The sequence below is a fragment of the Ailuropoda melanoleuca genome, chromosome 7 (genome assembly GCF_002007445.2).
Source record: "Ailuropoda melanoleuca isolate Jingjing chromosome 7, ASM200744v2, whole genome shotgun sequence".
In the NCBI taxonomy this organism is placed as follows: domain Eukaryota; kingdom Metazoa; phylum Chordata; class Mammalia; order Carnivora; family Ursidae; genus Ailuropoda; species Ailuropoda melanoleuca.
The window spans coordinates 81393683-81413485 of record NC_048224.1 but is presented as its reverse complement, the minus strand read 5'-3'; the positions used below and the strand labels follow the sequence as shown (position 1 = coordinate 81413485).

At 39.0% G+C, this 19803-nt stretch overlaps 1 protein-coding gene across 1 annotated transcript in view; it reads left to right on the top strand.

The window, feature by feature from the left end:
- Positions 1–19803, top strand: part of RNASEH2B (ribonuclease H2 subunit B) — a 56848-nt gene that overhangs the window by 22863 nt on the left and 14182 nt on the right. Inside the window, exons 3-6 of the mRNA XM_034663791.1 lie at positions 1212–1283; positions 3096–3203; positions 6230–6306; positions 10511–10625. Coding sequence (XP_034519682.1) covers positions 1212–1283; positions 3096–3203; positions 6230–6306; positions 10511–10625 — 372 coding nt within the window. The remainder of the gene's footprint in view (positions 1–1211; positions 1284–3095; positions 3204–6229; positions 6307–10510; positions 10626–19803) is intronic.

Below are 19803 nucleotides of genomic sequence, written 5' to 3'. Positions count from 1 at the left end.
CATGGCTCAATGCCCAGTGTCTTGAACACAGTTGTTTCATATGTTTTGTTGTTGTTGGTGGTGGTGGTTTTAAGTGGGAGGATAAATAAAATTCCTGTTACTCCATTTAGTTGCAAGTGGAAATCTCAAAATTAGGGCTTATTTTTAATTTTATATATTTAATGTTCCTCTTATTTTAAGAAGAAAGTTGTATTTTAACCACTTATGAGTAAACCTATTTCTAATCGTGCTTGCTGTATTTAAGCTTATGAAAATCTGAAGTGGGGTAAAGGGAGTGGGAGCCCCAGAAAATAGAAACAATAAAGTGCCACTCCTTACCCCAAAGCTCTCTGATTTGATCTTTGGTAGGTTGTTGCTAAGCTAGATTATTAGAGCCCCTTTGTTCCTTTTGGAGAGTCTCTAAATTAGTTCTATGAATGTGCATTCAAAATGTATGGAAGATGTTATAAATAGAGTGGTCATCGTCTTTGTGTTTTGATCCACACCATTAAAACTCTGACAATAAAATATCGTGAGAGAACTTACTTCAATAGATATTAAAATGTATTTTAAAGCTGTAATAATCAAAATATTGAAAGTAGTAATGCTAATATAGACACAGATTACTAGACCAAAATAGAATTTCCATAGGCAGACTTATAAATGTAGTTTAGACATTTAGCATAAAGGAATTATTTCAATCATGGGTTATTCGGAAGATAGCATTGGTACAACTGGACAGTTCATTGAAAAACAAATAAAAGTTGGATCTCCTCTCCATATCTTATACCCAGATATATTTCAGATAGATTAAACATACAACATTATTTGGAGAAAATATAGGTGATTCATAGGCTTGAGGAAGAGAAGGCCTTTCTAAGTATGACACAGAGGATACAACCATATTGGAGTTAGAGAGTTTACCAAGAAAAATCATATAAACGGGCGCCTAGGTGGCGCAGTCGCTAAACGTCTGCCTTTGGCTGGGCGTGATCCCGGTGTTCTGGGATCGAGCCCCACATCAGGCTCCTCCGCTAGGAGCCTGCTTCTTCCTCTCCCACACCCCTTGCTTGTGTTTCCTCTCTCGCTGGCTGTCTCTCTCTGTCAAATAAATAAATAAAATCTTTAAAAAAAAGTCATATAAACAGAAGGGAAAAAAACAGATTAAAGTAAATAAGGTGAACAACAAAGTAAATGTCTTTTAATTTTATAAACTCATTGTTTCTTTTCAGAATATTTAAAAGATGCTTCAAAGAAGATGAAAAGTGGGCTTATGTTTGTAAAATTGGTTAACCCATGTTCAGGTAAGCTTTCCTCCCCCCTTCTCCTCCAATAACAGTAACTTTAATGTTTTTTAAACATTACTGCCAAAAAGTGTATGTACTTATTCACTTTGGTCCTTTTGTTCTTCCTTAATAGCTTTTAAAGGTCAAATGGCATTACTGGGTGACAAAAGCAAGCTTGACCTAAACATTTTTTATTTCTTCTTCTAATTTAAATCCATAGAACTGTTCACTCAGAAATGTATGCAAGACAGAGAGTGGTGTGTTTGGATTCCCTCTGAAAACAGACTAATTTACTTTAACTTTCTTAAGCCAACTCTTCTTAGAGTAGTTATCCAACATCAGTGTCCACTTATATTCATTTTATGTTGTAAAGTAAAATAAACAGCCAGAGTAAAAAAGAAAGAACAAGGTTTTTACTTGACATGCCAAGATTTTGAGCGTTTTCATTTTTAGCGGTACTTCCCTTATTTCGTTCTGACCAAAAGGCAGTATATTTATTCCCAGTCAAGAGGTGATTTTTTTATATTAAAAGCATTGTATACAGAGATATGTATTTTATTGCAACTAATTTCATTTTAACTTTATATTCAGTGCATTTTGTTTTCTAATTTTTAGGCAAAAATACTAAAATATACCATAAATACATAGTAATATTGATATTCATCTCTATATGGGATTACTTTTTCGTTAATTTATTTCACAAGATTTATGTTATAAGGTTGTTATTAATTTACATGAGTAGACATCTGATACTAGCAAATTAGAGCATTGTGCTGTTGGATACCATATTGAATGGTAAAAGCAAGGGAAAGCCAGTGGGTTGTGCCTTGTTATTGTTGTTGATGGAAAGACATAAATAGAAGCCACAAGAAAGGCAAAAATTCCTGGCTTCTTCCAGTTTCCTTTTCCTCAAAATGGAATTGAATTTGAATTGAAAATTCGTATTATCTGGAACTTCTAATTATACATAAGACTAAGTTGAGGCAAGCAGATATTTTCAGGAGAAGTCTTAGGTAGCAGTAAAGATTGTAAAGCATTTAATGAAAGTAAAGGTACACAAAAAAGTCAGGCTTCTTGTAAAATTTCTGTTTTATCTAAATGCCCATAAACCACAGAGGAACAAACGTTTGCATTTACTACTTTGACTGTGGAAAAATAAAGGCTAACATTTGCTGAGCATTTACCATGAGCCAAGTACTGTTTTAGGAACTTTACATGAGTTCTAATCCTTACAAAAACCTGTGAGGTAGGTTCACTATTGCTCCCATTTTACAGATATGGAAACAGAGGCACAGAAAGGTTTAAATAACTTCCCCAAGGGCACACTCCCAACTTGTGGTACACATAGATTCAAACTCAGGCCCTTGATAGTGCTGTGGTTAGAAAAAAATTTCATGCATTGAAGGGCCCTTGCCTTTCTCACTTAGAGCTGGCCCTTGGGGTCCGTAGGCCCCGTCCCTGTCTTGGGCCGTCTGTGTGGGGAGCCACAGACCAGCTCAGTTCATCTAGCTGAAGCGTAAGGTTTGGGTAGTTTACAAATGGTTTTCCCCTTGCGAACTCTTGGAGGATTCAGTGAGAGGTTTTGTAGCAGTTAAGATGAATGATTTGCGCTTTTTTATTTATTGGTTTAAGTTCAGTGAGGATTATAGAGCTGGAAAACAAGCATCTGTATATAATAGCTATAAACTTGCCTTGGAGTCAGTCTGTATAGAATTTATCTATGTATGTTTATGTCCGTATTAGGAACATTCCTCAGAACTATTGGACAGTCTTTTGATTTTGTGTGTGTGTGTGAAAATTTACGAATAAAAAACAGATTTGTCTTCACAGGGGAAGGAACCATTTACTTGTTCAATATGTGTCTACAGCGGCTGTTTGAAATAAAAGTTTTCAAGGAAAAACACCATTCTTGGTTTATAAATCAATCAGTCCAATCAGGTAAGTGACTAGTGTATATATTTCCATTAACCAAACACATAATCTGGCTTTTCCATCCTTCATGCATGGGGCTACAGGCCTGTCTGCCCAGTTTGGATTCTGGTCCATGCCTTAGCCTTCCTTGGCATCAGAACAGGGTTTAATCAAGCGGAAAGGAAAGATAATTTGAGCAAGTTTAAATCAATATCTACGTATCTTAGATAGTAGGAAAATTTAAACTAATAACTCTGCTTTGTCTCCTAAAACACAGATGCACCCTTAGTCAGAAATCAGGTGATCTAACACAGGAGCGTACATTGTGTGAACTGGGAATTCTTTGTTCTTCTCTTAGACACTTTTGAAGATCTTCAAGTTTTGACAACTTCTTTCTTTGCAAATGGATACTGATGTTGCTTCTAAAATAAAAGAGAATAGAACAAAGATTTTTTAATGCTTTGTCATATAAATTACTACTGCCCCCACCCCTGCACACCCCCAACACACACACCCAACATTAAAGTTCTGATTCTTTTAATGTTCCTCTAATTTGGGGGCTGTGTTGACTTAGAAGGAAAAAGGAGACCACGTGTTCTGATGGTTCAAGGAGTCGGGAAGGTGAGGGGGAGTCAGGGATAGGTGAGGTATTCTATATTCCTGTTTTCTTTCTACCTGTTTTCTCATTGTTTTCAGAGTATTTTCTATTTCTTTATAAGCCCTCTGCTTTCTGTTGACTGTGTATGTCTCCACTTAGTGCCAGTGTAGAAAGGCCACTTTGTTTTTCTTCTAAGACGTTCCAGAACAAGAGTTTATTGCTGGTGATAAATTTCATGTACCTATGTGCATGAGAATATTTGAAATGGCTTTCAGTTGCCAAAACGCAATGGCAGACTGTGTATATAGTCTGGCAGGTGGAAAGTATATATTCCCTTTTATTGTCATTGCTATGCTTATTCATTTGGCAATATACGAGAGTTCTAACTTCTAATGTAATACACTTGCAATTGGGTTTAGCTAGATAGACACAGTAATATCCAGATGAAACTGGGAAATATTGGGAGGCTGTGATTGATCACCTCTCCTAAGGACTGTCTGAGCTGGTACTTGCTTTTTTTTTTTCTTTTTTTCTTTTTAATAGACCTTATTTATTCGAGTAGCTTTAGGTTCATAGCAAAAGTGTCTGCTTTTTTCATCATTGTCTTCTTTTTAAACTTAGCCTTGAAGAAAGAGCTGCTGTTAAGAATAGTCACCAGGATATTGTTTTCAGACCTAGAAACCTGTTTCTAATTTCTGACTATCATGGATGCCTCATATAAAATGAGCTTAGACGGGGCGCCTGGGTGGGCCCAGCAGTTAAGCGTCTGCCTTTGGCTCAGGGCGTGATCCCGGTGTTATGGGATCGAGCNACAGCAGTTAAGCGTCTGCCTTCGGCTCAGGGCGTGATCCCGGTGTTATGGGGTCGAGCTCCACGTCAGGCTCCTCTGCTATGAGCCTGCTTCTTCCTCTCCCACTCCCCCTGCTTGTGTTCCCTCTCTCGCTGGCTGTCTCTATCTCTGTCAAATAAATAAAATCTTAAAAAAATAAAAATAAAATAATGAGCTTAGAGCTTCTGATAGGTTGTTTTCATAAAAGCTTCTCTTCTACTTTAAAAAAAATAATCAGCTAATGTCATAATTTGAAATTACTTTCTCAAATTTTTTTATTGACTATGAAAATGAATCATATATATAGTTTAGGGTTGGAATTTCTTGCTGATTACGTAGGTTGCTCTGTTAAGGACTAAAAGTAAGTACATATGTTTCCCGAACCCAAACTAAGTATACAGATAAAGGAATCGTTTATCGTCCACTCGATGAATGCCTCTTCTGCTTCACTTCCGTGGAAGAAGGAGTCTGGGATGCTCGGGGGGGCTGTGATAGAGGAAGGAAGAGTTGCGAATAGGTACGCTAGTTTGTCTGATTCGCCTTTTCTTCCTTTAGCCTGGATAGCACCATTAATCTTACTACAGGGTTTCCTGTTTCTTATGCTCAGTCTTATTAGACTCCTTTCCTCTTGTCTTTTCCTTAGGGAGTAGGAAGATAGGATAAGGTCTGGAGAGGGTAGGGTCTCAGGTGGGGAACCACCTTCTGAGCTTGGATCATCGGCAATTCCAAGCTGTGAACCCACAGACCATAGAAGGAGCTATGTATGGAGAGAATAATATTGCTTGCCCATGGCTTCATCTTCAAAGGCATAGGAAATTACATTTACTCCAGCTTTGCAGATAAATATATACATACAGCTCTCCTAATGCTTGCCTGGTTCATGTTCTCTCAGTATTTCCCCCAAGTCTTGCCCTTTTGGGGGGTGGTGGGAGGACCTCTGTTAAAAATTATTTCTAAATATTCCATATCTTCTTTATTCATTCATCCTTTAGTGGACACTTAGATTGTTTCCATCCCTTGGCTATTGTAAATAGTGCTGCAATAAACATGAAGTGTGCATAGATCTTTTTGAATTTTAAAGATCTTCTTTATTTATTTGAGAGCGAGCATGAGTTGGATATAGGGAAAAGCAGACTCCCCGCTGAGCAGGGAGCCTGATGTGGGACTCGATCCCAGGGCCCTGGGATCATGACCTGAGCCAAAGACAGACACTTAACTGACTGAGCCACCCAGGTGCCCCCCAAAAACAGACTCTTAAATACAGAGAGCAAACTGGTGGTTGCCAGAGGGAAGGTGGGGGTGGCTGAAATAGATAAAGGAGATTGAAAGGTACAGACTTACAGCTGTAAAATAAATAAGTCACAGAAATGAAAAGTACAGCATAGAGAATATAGTCACTAAGATCATAATAACATTGTTCGATGACAGATGGTGACTACACTTACCGTAGCACATTCTGCCTTTGGAAAAAGTTGTGTAGAATCTTGTTTCTGTGTAAGAAGAGCTTCTGAATTTGGAATTTAACATATATTTTTCAAGGAGTGGTTTCCACACTGGGATTAAGATGACATAACAAAGTTGTCTTTCCAAGACGTTTAATTCCTTTTGTTCTCTTTTAATCTGCAGGAGGACTTCTTCACTTTGCCACACCCATGGACCCTCTATTTCTGCTTCTCCACTACCTCAGAAAGGCTGATAAAGAAGTGAGTTGCCCTATTTGGGACTTTAACAGTGAAGGAACAGAGTAGATCGCTTTTTGTTTGGTCTTCTCTCTCTCCTTTTAATGACCCAAATGTAGTTTCCCCACTATTCAGATGTAACTTAATTTGATTCAGATCGGTAGAGTTGGTCTAGAACACCTGTATCATGTGTGCTGGGATGGATTAGAGCACCGACAGGCCTGAGAACCAGCACTAATCTCTGACTAGTTTACCTGTGCCTTCTGAGAATGGCCTAGCCCTCTATGCCGCATGCCTTCCTTGTTTGACAAAAAGCCTAATGATGAAAATTTTATCATTAAGTACTCATTTGTTTTGAAATACAGTACAAATGTTAAGAAATGACCTTGGGCCTTAAGAGAGGAAAGAAGACTTATTTTCTTTCATTTTCTTCTTTCTGAGAGACTGTTAAATAGGTAAACTGAGATGTGCCTAGTAAAATCTCATTAAGGGGGAAGCTGTACCTAAGACTTAAGGAATCCCAGTTAGATGAAATTTACCCTGCCAATACAAAGACAGAGTTGATTAACGGTAATAGTTTCAGCCAGAGATTCTAAAACATTTTGGTTTCAGGATACCTTTACACTCCTGAAAATGTTTAAGGATCCCCAAAAGCTTTTTGTTCCTGTGGGTTTTAGCTATCAATATTTACTACATTAGAAACTAAAACTGAGAAATTTAAAAATAGTTTTATTTTTATTTATTTTGAAATAAAAATAATGAACCCATTACATGTTAACATAAATAACATGTTTCTAATGAAACAAGCAACAAAATTCAGTGAAGAGTGTGGCACTGTTTTCCATTTTTGCAAATCTTGTGGATGTCTGGCTGAGTAGAAGACATCTAGATTCTCGTATCTGTTTCTGCATTCCGTCTATTTCCGTGTATTTTTGCTTTGGAAGCATGTGAAGAATATGCAGCCTCCCCCACATATGTAGTCATCAAAGGGAGGAACAGTAGAATAGCTCTTTCAGACCATTGCGGATATTCTCCTTTGATACTACTCTAAAAATCAACAAGGGGTAGTGGTTTCTTAAAAATTAGTTACAGTGTGGAATCTGAAACCCTGTCAATGAATTTCCCGTGTTCTGTTTACATGAAAATCCACTGGGCTGTCTTGCACTGAAAATGGATTTTTCACCCGTGTATGACTTTGTAATCCTATGCATTGGTCATTTGGAAAATATTGTTTCACTGATTTCTGCAGATATTCCAAATGTTGACACATCTCATTTCTCTCTTCCTCTCTCTCTGTCCTTTGTTAATATCACCACTGATCTCATCAGAAAACTATATATTGGGAAGCTGTCCTAGCAGCAGATACAATTTTTCTACGATTCTAATTTTTGCTTGGAAGTTAAAATTATATCATTGGCCACAAGTACTGTCAGTCTTTTCCTTGAAGTGACACGTTCAGTTCTTTTATGTTCTGCCAAATACCCAAGTCTAAACAGCCCTAGTCTGTAACGGTTTTTTTGGTTAACAGTGGTATCCCACAAAAAAGTGGTTATTTCTGCTCTGGACTCGGTGACGCAAGCGCTTTTCCTTGAGGTGATAACCTCACCTGGGTAGCGGCAGAAGGGGCTTCAGCATCACGTTTAATGCACAGAATAGTTAAAAGATTTGCACTCAGGGTCAAGGTTTAACTAAATGGAATTGCTTTTTACTCCTTGATCAAGGATATCCTTAAGTGACACTGGCTTCTTTTTTTAACTGCTCTGCGGGGCAGTGAGGAGCACAGGAGCTGTAGGACAGGTTGGTGCCATGGCCATGATGGGCGCGAAGGAGCTTGCTCGCCTTGGCCGGGCAACTGTCGACGCAGTGAAAATGCACGTAGCATCTTAGCATTATTATGAAGCTAGTTTTGAGCTTGTGGACCCCCTGAAAGGATGTTAGAGACTCCCAGGGATCTACCAACCACAGTTTGAAAATCTGCTAATTAACAGTTTTAAGGAATAAGTATTATTTAAACTGCAGAGAAGAATCTGGGTTTTCATACTCTTATGTTGGCTTATAGTTTAAATGTTTATGAGCTCATCTTATTCAGTCCTTAGGCCAAATTTCCAAAACTTCCATATGGTAGGTGTATCAGTTTAATTTGTTATAAAAACCGAAAGCAATAAAACAGACTTCAAACTGTAAGTCATGCTTTTTCCGGATGCAGCTTAGCTTCTTTTAGTCTCCTCCTTTCCTACATCCTCTGTCCATTAGTGTGGATTGGGGAAGTTTTATTCCTTACTTCATTCCTGGTGCTCATTATCTGGAAGCTACCATGGAGCCAGCGTTTTTAAGGTATATGAGTGGCAAGGCTAGTAAGTCCTCGTCTCTAATGAATGGAAATGGTCTGGTGGCCACCAGAAACAAGGATCTGGTAGTCTTCACTTGAATACTTCAGTTGGCTCCCATTTGTTTTCCAGGATACATTAACAGAGAGAAAGTCACCAACCAAGCTTTAGCGCCTGTAAGGATGCGGATTTAAAGACACTCCCCCCATGTTGTGGGGATGTTTGCTGTGCCCCACTGAGACCATGACTGCAGTGAATTAACCCTCAACCTGGCCCTCTAGGAGTCCTGAGGGCGCTGTGGCTGGTTCTGTCCACAGACACAGAATGAAGCAGAAATCCTGCTCAAAGTGGTCGTTGGCTTTCACTGTAAACCATCTTACTTTTTCTTCTCAAATACTTGAAATGCCCTGTAAAATAACTCATGAGACATTAGGTATTTCCTTCCCTGCATTTTAGACATGATCTTTTCCTTTTGAGTTAAAGAATATTGGCATGCACTTTTGAAATGTTGACCTAGTCTTTTTTAATCATAAGATTTAACATCAGAAAAATTCTTCTTTCTGGCTATCCCAACTGTTACTAACTTTATATTCAAAGCAAGTCGCTTATTGCATTTCCTTTTTGAGTATATATGATAAAGAAAGTGAGAATGAAACATTAATTATGAAATTATTATATCATAACTGTGTGGCAGCCCATATTATATATCTAGAGTATTGTTTTAAATTGCTAAATATTTAAAATATTTGTGGACCGTGGAAGAATATAGATTAAGGTAGATATCTAAAGACAATAAGACTTGGAATTATTCTTACTATCTGAAAGAAAAAGACAGCATTGAAATTGAGGTATTAACAGAAAGTATGATGAGCTTTCACAAACGCTACTGAATGAATGAGATTTCACCCTTCAAACCAAAGAAAGCTGCATCTGCAGAAAGAAAACTGATCGGACGGTTTGTCTTCAAATGGAGTTGTCGCTAAGACAGAAAAGCAGAGTGAGCTAGAAGTGGGACATGGGCAGAACCATACATTTTTTATAAAGTCCAGTATCCCCAAGTCAGGGGACTAATCATTTAGACAGACTTCACCCCTCCATGCTCTTGCACAGTTAAGTAAAAATAACCTGATGAAGAAGAAGAATGTTCTGAATCCCGATGTTCTGAATTCTGGCCCATTGGCTACCAGGCCTTATACATCTCTGTGGATGAGCCTAATTTACTGTGTGTTCAGCTTCCCTGTACTTATCCCTCTGGCTGTCTTTTCTTTTATCGCGGTCTGCATTTGGAAGCTCTGTCAGACAGCTCTGGCAATTTTCTTGGTAATTTTCTCCTTGCTGTAGTTTTCTTTCTTCAGCCCTGGGGTAAGGATAGGGAGGGAGCCGTTTGNGGAGCAGGTTCATCTTGGTAATTTTCTCCTTGCTGTAGTTTTCTTTCTTCAGCCCTGGGGTAAGGATAGGGAGGGAGCCGTTTGCTCTGCCTGTGGTCTGAGCTTATTCCTAAATGATGGTCAGGACTCCTGCCCTGTGACCTCAGCTGGTTCTTGTTCACACTGAATGGGTTGGACCAGCCCAGTGCAATCTCTACCCCCTCCACAAGCTTCCATGGGTTCCTTCTAGCGCTCTTCTAGAACTTTCTTCCCCCTGTTTCATCCAGCGACTGTACTTTTCATATGGGTGGTGTATGCTGGTTGGAACCCCAGTTCTTTCCAGAGCTTCCTAGAGGGAGCTGAGAGTCAGTTCTGGAGCCTATCCTAGTTTAGGGGTTCCTTAGGTGAAACAAGTGACTTTGAACTTAGTTTAAAGGTCCAGCTATGAGAAGGTATATCTTTTTCTCTTTTCTATAATGTGTGAGTTTGCTGACTGGGGTGCTTGCATTCTAACTGAATGAAGTCTTTTTTCAGGGAAAGTTCCAGCCCCTTGATCAAGTTGTGGTGGATGACATGTTTCCAAATTGCATCTTGTTGCTGAAACTTCCTGATCTTGAGAAGTTACTTCGACATGTGACAGAGGAGAAAGGTAGAGTATGTGGCCTTTGAAATCAGGCTTATGGCTGCTGGAAAGGTTGGGCACCTGCCGCACTGAATGAATGTAAGGCTTGTTCTATGTCAGTCAGAGGGGAAGCTGTCGTTCAGACTTCCTCCATTGCATTGGATTGTTCAGCCTTGGAAATTCTAACCGTGGAGTACAGTGGCCTGTCTCCCACAGGGCCAGGAATCACGAGACTTGGGCTTTGGTCTTGGTTCTTCTTTGAACTAGTCTGTGACTTCAGTTAAGTTCCTTGACTGGTTTCTGCCTCAGATTTCTCATTGTAAAATTACATAAAGCCTATACCTTCATTGAATCAAGAAGTGTTTATTGAGTGCCTACTAAGAAGCATATGTTGAGCACTGGAGTTAAGCTAGTTATAAATAAGACATTATCCTTTCCCTCATTAAGCTTTGAGTCTACTGGGGACAAATGCAAATAGGGCAATGACAGCAGAAAGTAATAGAAGTGAACTCCTGGTTTTCTGGGGATGCACAGGACCAGGTTTATAACCCGGCGGGTGGGGGTGCAGGTAGTTGGCTATGGTGTTGCTCTCCTGGGGGAAATGACCTCTAAGTGGAGCTCTGAAGGATAAGTCTGAGTAGCAGCATAATGGAGGCATAGGTATATGGGAAAGTCGGTCGTGTGTAGGAAGCTCTAAGGAGTTCAGGTTAGCCAGATTATAGGATGCCAGGGATGCCTTTAGGTTGGGAAGGAAGGAAAGGGGTGGGAATGCAGGGCAAGGGTTCAGATGATGAAGGGCCTTATGAGTGTCTGAATTTGTCTAATGGTAGTGGAGTGTCAGCAGCGTCTGAGCGGAGCAGAGCAATAATGTGGAAAACCTATTGGAGAATCTAAGGCTGGGTTGACCGAGGCTGCTGCAGTGGCCTAGGCAGGAACGATGGTAGCTTGAGCTTAGCACCTGGAACTAGCAGAAAGCAGAACTGAGAGGTAGAACCAGCCTCATTTGGTGTTGGGTGGTGTCAAGAAGAAGGAGGTGTCAAGGATGACTGTTGGGTTGTGCCTTGACCTGCAGTGAGTGTGGCCCCCTGGAGACACGGGTGGGAGGAGCAGGCTGGGGGTACTGAAGAGAGGATTCATTTGAATTCTGAGAGAAGGAAGTGAGGCGGTGTATGAGAGTATGTCTTGTTAAGTTAGAAACACTATACAAATTTAGCATCTGTGTATCCAAAAGGTCATCCAAATAGTTTCAAGGTTAATATGAACATAGAGTGTGGGAACCAAAACAACAGGCTGATGAGCTGTGGTTGTTCTTGGTCGGTTTGGCAATTGTGACAGTTCTGCGCCCAAGAAACTAGTGGTTCCAAGAAGTGTAAGCTTACAGTGGGAAAGGGGAGAACCTCACTGATTGCATTTTACATTTTAGGTTCAGATAAATTCACCCTTGGCAGGCTTAGAGCTCCATTTTGGATATGGTATGTGGCACCAAGGTTTTATCGAAACAGTCCCGTTAAGACATCCCCTGATGCTGAGCTTGGAGGAGATAACAATCTTTTTGTGGGTGAACAAATGAAGTAGCTCATAGCCATTTCTGAAAGCTTAAATAATGAAGAATAAGTACAAGTCATTTTAATTGTGCCAAGCTAATGTAAATTGAAAATGCAATTAATTCATTATCCCAAATGCTTACATGAGCTGTATAAAACAGTTATCTTAAACCGAAACCCAGAAACCCAGATTCAAAACAGTGTTAGTGCACTGGCATTTGTTAGCTTNCTGCTTACATGAGCTGTATAAAGAACAGTTATCTTAAACCGAAACCCAGAAACCCAGATTCAAAACAGTGTTAGTGCACTGGCATTTGTTAGCTTACAGCCTGCGTTTCAAAGCAAGAGCTTCCCTCTCTCTCATTCCTTCCTTCTTTCACCGGGAACCCCTGACCATTGATTCAGTCATTATCTGAACTACCCTCCTAATCTCTTTCACTCCTCAACATCGCCTAACTGTTGGAAGTTCTGCTGTAATAGGAAGTGCATGCCCTACGCTTAACTTGTTTGACCAGCTCTAAATAAGTCTCAAAATACTGTGAATTTCTCTTTGGATCTTCATGGGAAAAGATGTCTATCTCAGTATGCTGTCTTTGTATACAGAACTGACAAAAAGAAAATATTTCACATATTTGTATTCTGGGTTAAGGGGTAAAGGAAGTAATGTGAGATTGTTTATGTGTATTTTGATGAAGAGGCCTTTTTGAGGATGAAGCATATTTAAGAGATATAAGAGATCCTACAATTTCTTTTTTTTTCTTGTTTTTAAAATTTTTGGTTTTGTTTTTAAACCTTCCATTATTTTAAGATTTATAAAATGTCATTTATTAGGGGAAGAATTTGATTATGAAGAAACTGTCAAGACTTTTAGAGAGAATTGCATACATCTTTTACTATATGAAATTTAATCTGAATTATCACTTTATGTTTTGCCTTACTATCATTAAAAAAAGAAAGAAAGAAAAATTTGAGGCAGCCTAGAGTGTTTAGAAACCTGGACTACATGTAGGCTGATAATATATCTGCTTTGAAAATGAAAGTATGTGGGCCAGTAAAACAATTTTTTTAATTTAAGAAAATTAAAGATACAAAAAATTCAGATAAAAAAACTGTAAATATTATTTGTACTCAACCCCATAATCAACAAATGTTAATATTTTATTATATTTACTTCATCTCTTTTTGGGGAAAGAATTTCTTTAATAACAGTCTGGTAATCTGATCTCAGGATCTGATGGCTTGCAAGAAAAATTAAAAGTATATTTGCTATATAGTTTTGAAGAAATCATTTAAATTTCAGCATCCTCAGTCTGTAAGATGAAGAGTTTGAAGGGTTGACAAAAATATCTACCATCTAATGAGAAATTATTATGTATCATCTGTATTTTACATACATTATTGTATCCTTACAGTAATTCCTTTTCATTGTTGTTACAACCTTCATTTTTACAAATGAGGAGACCGAGGCTCAAAGAGATGAAGTTACTGGACTAGCGTCACAGAAGTAGAAGTGGGGGAACCAGAGCTGGAACCCATGACTGACAGCCAGGCTTTCCTTTCCTTCTTGCAACTGTGTAACACTTCCAGAACACTCGGTTAGAATTGTTAGGTGATATCTCACGTAGAGATAGAAACTTTTATTTAAAAAAAATCCTTGTATAACCTGTCTTCATAATTTCCCTTTGGGAGGCAGAAAGACAGAGACAGAAAAGAAGACAGAGAACTAGGATAACGTCAGGAGAAGACGAGTTTCTCATCCCGGCAGTGAGCTTTCTGTTCTCAGGCATCCATTCCCCTCTTTCAGCGATTGCCTTGGGACCCAGCTGCTTATTCAAATTTAGCTTACTGTCCATATATAAGTTAGCGTTTGGTTCTGTTCCGTATTTTATTGCTAGGATTTTCCAAATAAGAAACAAAGCGGACGCCTAAGGAGTGGTCAGGTGGTATCCATGAGAGGGAGCGAAGATAAAGTAGAGAGCTGATTGTCTTTAATGTCCATTCTCTCCATAGGCACTCTGCAGATAGAGCAAAACCTGAAACACTCAGATTCCCCAGCCAGCTGTTTTGATATTAGACTCCAGATGCTCTCTCAAAAGCCTGTGACATGAAAGATCTGGTTAAGCCTGCTAGGTTTATGAGAACCTCCCCCTACCCACCTCGTCCCTGCGAGTAAACCCAGCCACGGTTGTTTATATCCCTAACGATGATGGCAGTGACCTTAGTTAGCACTGCCTGCTTTATTAGTGAAGGAAATGATGTGTCTCTGTTTGCTAGCTCTGGGGCTCAGTATGTTTCCTGCCAAAGAAGCTCACATTCAGTGGAGGGATGACAGGGGAAAGGCCTAATAAAGGGTTATGAACTTCATCTTGAGTGTAACACTGTTTCGTATTGCAAGCCAAAGCTGCGCTAGGCTGTCCGATGTGATTAACAGGAAGAGCCAGGAAAACTTACCTGATTAAAATACCCCAAGTGCAGTTGCCAAGTTTCTATCCCCAGGAGGCAGGAAAAAAAAGAGACCATATGAGTTTCTGTTATGGAAAACATTGAGAAAATAGATGTAAAAATGTGCTCTAGGCAGTTTGTTCAATAATACATCAGGGAAATTTAGGATTGTGAGCCGATTACCCAGTTGCTGAACATGTTATTTAATTGTGGACTCACTTTTATTCCATCTTTATTTTGTAAACCCAATCTTTCCAGATGTTTGAGACCAGTTTTATAGGCACCAGACAAATCACAGAAAGAAACCTTTCCAGTATATGTACATATTATCTAACTCACCAACTCTTGCAAATATTAAATTTAAGACACGAACAAATATGTTATGGTATTTTTCATAATTTTGGGTAATCTGTGGCCTTCATGAATATTTTGAACCCCCTTATCAAAATTTGTAAATTTCAAAATTAAACAGTAGATTATGCACTTGTTCCTTTTGTAGCATTCTGGGATATCTGAGTTGGATATTTCTTATTGATCATCTTGTCTAGGGAGTGTTCAATCTGAAATAAATCGATAATTAAAAACTTCCTAGAAAAAAATCTCCAGGCCCAATTAGCATCTCTGGTGAATTCTGCCATACTTTAAGAAAGAAATAATACTCAAATAATGATATACTTACTCAAACACTTTCAGAAATTAGATAAGGAAGGAATATTTCCCAACTAATTTTATGAAACCAGAATTGTCCCATTACCAAAGTCAAAATTTTATTTATTTTAAAAAGAAAATCAGGCCAATATCCCTTATGATCATAGACTGAAAAATTCCTAATAAAATATTAGCAAATCAAATATATAAAAAGGGTAACATTATAACCAAGTGGGATTTATCTCAAGAATGCAAAGTTGTTTGAACATTAGAAAATCAATCCGCATAATTCACTATATTTACACAAGACAAAAGAAAAACTGTATGACCATCTCCATAGATGCAGAAAAAATCATTTGACAAAATTCAGTCATAATATAAATTCTCAGCAAATTAGAATAGAAGAGAGCTTCCTCAGTCTGGTAAAGTGTGTCTGTGACAAACCTCAGCTAACATCATACTTCACTGTAAAACACTGAACACAGTTTTCCCCTATGATTGGGTACCTGTCTGCTTTGACTGCTTCTATTCATCATTGTAGTGGGAGTCCTAACAGTTTCAGTAAAACAAGAAAAAGATAAATGGTATACAGATTGGAAAGTAAATAGTGAACACATCTTTATTCATAAACAATATAGACATGTATGTAGAAAGTCGAAATGAATCTATAAAAAAATAATTACTGTAACTAGTAAATAGGATACAAAGTCAATTTACAAAAAATGAATTGTATTTGTGTATACTAGCAGTGAACAATTGGACAATGGAATAAAAACTTATTCAGAATATCATCAAAGATCATGAAGTTCTAGAAATAAATATAACACAGTATGTGCAAGACCAGTACACTGGATTTTACAAAACATTGCTGAGAAATTAAAGAATTAAATAAATAGAGAGATATACCATATTCATGAGTTTGAAGCTTCAATATTATTAAGATGTCCATTCTCTCCAAATTGATCGTAGATTTAATGTAATGTCTCTCAGCCTTTTTGGAGTGGGGTTGGGGGGGAAGAAAATAAGCTGATTCTAGAATTAATATGAATTTGCAGAAGACCTGCGATAACGAGAACAATTTTGAAAAAGAACAAAGTTGGAGAACTTACACAATCCGATTTCAAGACTTACTCTAGAGCTGTAATAATCAAGAAAGTGTGGCATTGGTATAAGGATAAATATATAGACAATGGAACAGAATAGAGAGTCTAGAAGTGGACCCACATTTATATAGTCAATTGAATTTTTTTCAATGGTGTCAAGATAATTCAGTGGGGGAAAAGATAGTCTTTTCAACAAATGATCTGGAAAAATTGGATATTCATATGAAAAACAATGTTAACCCTCACTTCACAGTCATACAGAAGAATTACTCAAAATGGATCACTAATTTACATGCAGAAATGAAAACGACTGAACTTCTAAAACAAAAGAGAAAACATAAGAGAAAACTTTTGTGACCGTGGGGATAGACAAGGATTTCTTAGGACACAAAACCCACTATCCATAAAAAAAATTATAAATGTAATCATAAATTACATTTCATCAAAATTAATACCTCTGTTTTTTCAAAGACACCATTAAGCCACAGTTGGAAGAAAATGTTTACATGGTATATCTGATAAAAGATATGTGTCTCACATGTATAAAGAGTTCTCCTAACATGGTAATAAGATGATATACATACAGCTCAGTAAGCATTCAGCACAAAGTTTGAACAGACTAAACTTAGCAAGAGAAGATTTATAAACAGCCCATAGGCACATGAAAACAGGTTCAATATCATTAGTCACCAGGGAAATGTAAATTAAAACCACAAGGAAATATCATTGTATTCACTAGAGTGGCTTGAAATAAAAAAGAAAAACAATAAGTTGAGGAACTACTGGAACTCACCTACCTGGCTGGTGGAAGCATAGAATAGTATAACCACTTGACAATTCCTTATGACTCAGTAATTCTACTCCTAAGGATTTACCCAAGACTTAGGAAAACACATCTCCATGCAAAGACTTGTACAGGAATATTCAGAGCAGCCTTTTGCTTAGGGTGACAGTTATGACCATATGTATACATTTGTTTGACCTCCTCAAATTGTACACTTAAAATGGGTATATTAACCATATGAACATTATTCGTTAATAAAGTAAAGGTGATTTTTTTTAAAAAAACGGAAGTAGTTACTGATCCATGAGAAGCTAAGCCTCCTCATTTCTGACATGGTATGTTTTGTTTGTTTGATGGTTTTATTTTGTTTTTTCCTCTTCTACGGCCCCCACAAGGTGATGCTGGAATCCAGTGACAGAATGTGGAAAGCAAGGCAGGAGTATGCGATGGCTTTGAAATCTGAGCCTGGTTGACCAGGAGGATGGTTTGGGAGGAAGATGAGCAGTCTGTCTTTAGGCACAGAGCCTCAGCTCAGGGCTTTGGGCTTCCTGGTTGGGGTTGTTTGGTCTTGTTGAAACAAAATGAACTCACCCCCAGAGAAAGGTACAGCAGGCCTTGGAGCAGGAGGAATCAAAGCCAAAAAAAAAAAAAAAAAAATGTCAGAGGAAAAGTCATCAGAGACATAGAAGAACCAAGAGGAAGTTTTTGTAGAATCATGGAGAAGTTTTTCCCACAAAGAACAGGGTTAAAAGTACTGAGAAGGGTGAAGACCTAACAGATCTTGATAAAATGAAATCAGCTCCACAGCTCTGAAGTCAGCTAGAGTAGGAATCTGGTACCCTGCTTACTGGCTCAGTGACTTTGGATGATGTAGTTCCCTTCACTCGAACCCAGTTGTTTAAGGAGGGGACAGACCATGGTTTCCACCTGAGATTCATTCTGAACATCTGTGAGACACATATATAAAGAACTTACACAGGCTTGAAGATACATTAGTTTCTGATGCTATTATCATTAGCAAGTTGTCATTTAATCTTTTTTTAAAGTAATATTAAGTATTTGTTATGTGTCAGGGGCTGTGCTTTCAGGTTTGTGTGGATCACCTCATTTAACAGGTGACACCATGCCCTGGGTGCATCGGAGCCCAGGCAGTATGGCTCAGAGCCTGTGGTCTCCCCTTCTGGTGACAGAGGATCTTCAAGAGGATTAAGGAAGGGCCTGCAAGGGGCTCAGAGAGTGCGAGAGAGGAAGGAAACTGTAGCAGATTGTAGAATGTTCTTTCAAGAAATGTGGACCTTAGAGGAAGAGAGGAGTGAGCAGCAGAGTCTAGGCAGTATTTCTTAGGTGAGACCTCTACACTGACCTTCTTCGGAGATTTCTCTCCGGCAATGAGCGCGGCTTCTGTACAAGTCTTAGCCCACGCAGCAGTGGACATTTATTGACTGACTGCTGTAATGCTCTTAGAATTCCCCTGATTTTTGTACATCGGTGGGACACTGTCTCCAGGGAAGCTGAGTCCAGTCTCCCCTGCCTTGGTTCCACAGCAAGCTGTTTGCCCAGGTTTGCCCCCGGCTCCCCCATAGCGGACGTTGCCCCTTGGAGTTCTCAAACTCTGACAACACCATAGCCAAGAGTCTCTCCTTCGTTATTCCAGGGACACATCCTGAGGAGATGGGTGCAAAGGCCCAGCCCGCACTCCATCATGCCTCCTGTCACCTACAGTGTTGACAACCACAGGCTGGAATGGGGATGACATGTACAGGAGCTAAGGCCATCCCCTCTCCCATATAGAAACGATTTCATGGAATGCAAGCAATTTAATAGACTGCAGAAAACAATCCCTGAATAAGCATTTACATTTCCCACAACGATTATGGAAGAAAGAGAAAATGTCATTCTACATGGCTAGTAAGATCACATGGGAGGAGTTTCATCTGGTCCTAGGATTTCCAGTGGCCCCGAAGAGCACTCTGCATGAGGCAGGAGGCTGGGAGCGCAAGCGCTGCCTCTACGATTGCACAGAAAGCAAGAAACTCCATGAATGAAGTGTTACCAAGGAAGTAAGGGCTCATGTCACAGTATGTAAAGCTAGGTGGATTGGGAGGGGAGGAAGAAGAACTTAAAGAGGTGAAACTTGTATTTCCATTAAGGGCCAAGTCAAGCCTATCATAAATCTAAATTCCCCTGAAATATAGTTATGGTTATACTGGTAACGTACTCAAAGATAGGCATATCTTTTCTTCTTTCTCGCTAATCCCACCAGGACAGTACCAAGTAGTTTAAAAGATTTTTTTCCTAAATATTTGCAGTGCCTTTCATGTGCATCTGCATTTAGTTTCAGTCTCCTTTCTCGGGATTTCCATTCTTACTTTAGAAAAGAAGTCTCTCGGGGCGCCTGGGTGGCTCAGTTGGTTAAGTGTCTGCCTTTGGCTCAGGTTGTGGTTCTGGAGTCCTGGGATTGAGCCCCACATCGGGCTCCCTGCTCATCGGGGAGCCTGCTTCTCCCTCTGCCCCTCCCCCTGCTTGTGCGTGCTCTCTTTCTCTCCCTCTCTCTCAAGCTTGCTCTCTCTCAAATAAATGAATAATCTTAAAAAAAAAAAAAAAAAAAGGAAAGAAGCCTCTCATTGAAAACACTGAACTAAACCTCTAGTTATTTCAAAAACTGGAGGTTGGTTGCTTGGCAT